Source organism: Cryptomeria japonica, chromosome 4 (assembly GCF_030272615.1).
Source record: "Cryptomeria japonica chromosome 4, Sugi_1.0, whole genome shotgun sequence".
NCBI lineage: Eukaryota > Viridiplantae > Streptophyta > Pinopsida > Cupressales > Cupressaceae > Cryptomeria > Cryptomeria japonica.
This window is the reverse complement of record NC_081408.1, coordinates 588271980-588275144: the sequence shown is the minus strand read 5'-3', so window position 1 is coordinate 588275144 and position 3165 is coordinate 588271980. Positions and strand designations below refer to the sequence as shown.

The window sequence follows — 3165 nt, the reverse complement described above, 5'->3', positions numbered from 1 at the left end:
TCTTGTCTTTCTTAATGTTCAATCTTGAATTAGTGTTCAAATTGAGCTTTTAGAATCCATGAATCAATGATTATCACATGTGATAGAGGAGTATTTAAAAAAACATGAAGAAGTTGGGGAAAAGTATCATGTCTTTCTTAGTGTTCAATCTTGTATTAGTGTTCAAAATTCATTCCGATTCTTGTCTTTCTTAGTGTTCAATCTTGAATTAGTGTTCAAATTGAGCTTTTAGAATCCAAGAATCAATGTGATAGAGAACTATTTAGGAAAACATGAAGAAGTTGGGGAAAAGTTTCTAGGAAAAGGAGTGTTAAAATTGATAAGTATTTAGGAAAACATGAAGAAGTTGGGGAAAAGTTTCTAAGAAAAGGAGTGTTAAAATTGATAGAGGAGTATTTAGGAAAACGAAAATAAGTTTTCTAGGAAAAGGAGTGTAAGGAGTGTTAAAATTGTAAGGAGTGTTAAAATTGATAGAGGAGTATTTAGGAAAATGAAAATAAGTTGGGGAAAAGTTTCTAGGAAAATGAGTGTTAAAATTGATAGAGTATTTAGGAAAACATGGGGAAAAGTTTCTAGGAAAATGAGTGTTAAAATTGATAGAGGAGTATTTAGGAAAACATTAAGAAGTTGTGGAAAAGTTTTAAAATTGAAATACAAAAATAGGGGTATTTTGAAATAGGGGTTATAAACTATAGATGTTAGTTTTTGTTTAATTATCCATATTAATGATGAAAATAACAAAGATACAAAGATTGGTAAAGATTGGTGGACTAGACCACTAGTAAGGTCAAGATCATAGATCATCTAACCCCTTCGAGGGTTGATGGTTGATCTTGAATATTAATGTAATGAAAATTAGCCCACAAAGATAGGGGTGTGAGAATAGGGGTGTGAGAATGAAGAATTCGAAGATTCATATTAAAGGTCAAGATCATAGGGGTGTGAGAATGAAGAGTTCGAAGGTTCATATCAAGATCATAGATCATCTAACCCCTTCGAGGGTTGATGGGTGATCTTGAATATTAATGTAATGAAAATTAGCCCACAAAGATAGGGGTGTGAGAATGAAGAATTCGAAGGTTCATATTAATTGATGTATTAGATTATGACTATTCATTCTCATACGAATTTTTTTCTTGAATATTAATGTAATCTAAATTAACCCAAAAAATAGGGGTGCGAGCCGTGGACACATTATTGAAAGAAATGTACTAGATTTTTTTTTTGGGGTTGCAAGAAATGTATTAGTTTTGGTGATTTGTGTGTCTTTTATGAAGCACCGATACCAACCATCTAAAAAAATCTAAATGATCGTACAAGATTTTGTATTGAAATTTCCTTATCCCATTTATCTTTGAATAACTATGTCAAATGAGATGGCCATTTCCTTAAGCACTTCAAAGTTGCTAAGTAAACAATTCTATTCCACTTGACTAAACGATAAAATTTTTAACAAGAAGAGCTAGAAGGATCCAGGTAAGGCCCATCACAATGCCTTACTACAAGACCAAAGAGTACTCTTCAATTCCAGCAGGATTACAAAGGATCATTCATAATGAACTAACAGAAAAAACACCCAAAAAATACCATCAAAATTGTCATTATTACTAAGTAGTCACTTAGTAAAGCCCTTCACGTATATCGTCGTTCGGTGTGAGCTGTGGGGGTATATGTACCAGTAGTAGTGTTGGGTTCATATGTACCAGTGGTGGTTGTGGGGGCATATGTACCAGTGGTGGTGGTGGGACGTTTATGTGTATCAGTGGTGGTTGTGGGGGAAGATGTATCTGTGGTGGTGGTGTGACCATGCATAGCGAGAGGATTATGACATGTAGTGCCAATATGGGTCGTATGTTTGGCCTCTTCTTTTTCAACAAAATGCTCGGCCTTCTCAACGTGAGCCCTCCTCTCTGCCTCACTTTCCCTCACTTCCTTCTTTTGGTGAGCTATCTCCTTTTCAGTCCTGTCATGCGCAGAAGCCTTCTCCATCTGTGCAACAAAACTAACATTAAAGAAAAAAACCTAAAAACTTATTCAGCTATCACAAACATTTTATTGAAATAAAAGCACCCATTAACCTCTTCTTGGGCATAAGCCTTAGCCTTTTCCATGCCCTCCATTGTAGAGGTGTCTGTGTTGCTCATCTTCTCCTTGGCTGCTGCCGCTGTATTCTTGGTCGACTGCATCTTTACTCTGTTTACTCTGTATGTATCACAACAATATATGCTTCTTTGCCTTACTCGAAAACAACCTACTTTTTGTGATTCTGAATTCAGGTGACTCTGATTGATGGAAGAGTGTGAGAAGAGGGGATGATATATAGAACTCGGAAATGGATAGACACTGAATGAGGAGGTACGTGAGGAGGGCACACGTTTCAGGGAGAGTTTACACGTGTAGAGATGTGACATACCTGCCAATAATATCTTCCAGCTAAGTGCACTTCTTCGTATCTTAGTTGCAGAAGCCTGGTGTAATTCAATGTTTTTTTTAAAATCGGGGAACAAAAAAAAGTTGTAGAGGTGTTAAATTTAGCTTATGGGCAATGCAAGGGAGCAAAATGTGTATTTTAATAATTTAAACAATAATTTTAAGTTAAAGGAAAGTTGTCATTTTTTATTGGATGAAGAAGAAAACGATATTTTCATCTTTTTTGTTTTTCTTATTTAAACAATAGTCTATAGTAAAAGGAACGTTGTCACTTCTGATTGGATAAGGAAGAAAACAACAGTCTTATACTTTTGATTTTCTTTCATGGATGAGAATGGTGGTGCCATTGTAGAGTTATGCTTATTGGCGTAACTAGCACTTACATGAGGAGAGGTGAAACGGTTACACCGATAGAAAGGTACATGTAACTTAACATGTTAAGGAGGTGTATTCTTTATTGTTTTAACATTTGAAAACATTTGTATCACATATTTGTCTATAATTAATTGAATGAAAGATTTGTAACAATTTCTATTTTTAAGAATTTGTAGTCGATGATTCTCTTTTCTTGTATGAAATGAATGTGGAAATAGTTTTTTGCCTATTAATATTTTTTTGTATAATTAAATTTATATAAAAATATATAGTATAAAGGCTCTAATTTACACATGCCCTCTCATGTAAATGATCTAACTTTTTCATTTCACTATAAATGGATATACACTTAGCTATTTA

At 34.1% G+C, this 3165-nt stretch overlaps 1 protein-coding gene across 1 annotated transcript; it reads right to left on the bottom strand.

Annotated features, from left to right (window-relative positions):
* Nucleotides 1–1400: 1400 nt before the first annotated feature.
* Nucleotides 1401–2273, bottom strand: LOC131037765 (11 kDa late embryogenesis abundant protein). The gene is made up of 2 exons (XM_057969960.2): nucleotides 2079–2273; nucleotides 1401–1989 (listed from the first exon to the last, which is right to left on the bottom strand). The coding sequence occupies exons 1-2, from the start codon at nucleotides 2184–2186 to the stop codon at nucleotides 1633–1635; spliced, it is 465 nt and encodes a 154-aa protein (XP_057825943.2). The 5' UTR covers nucleotides 2187–2273; the 3' UTR covers nucleotides 1401–1632.
* Between the last annotated feature and the right edge of the window lie 892 nt (nucleotides 2274–3165).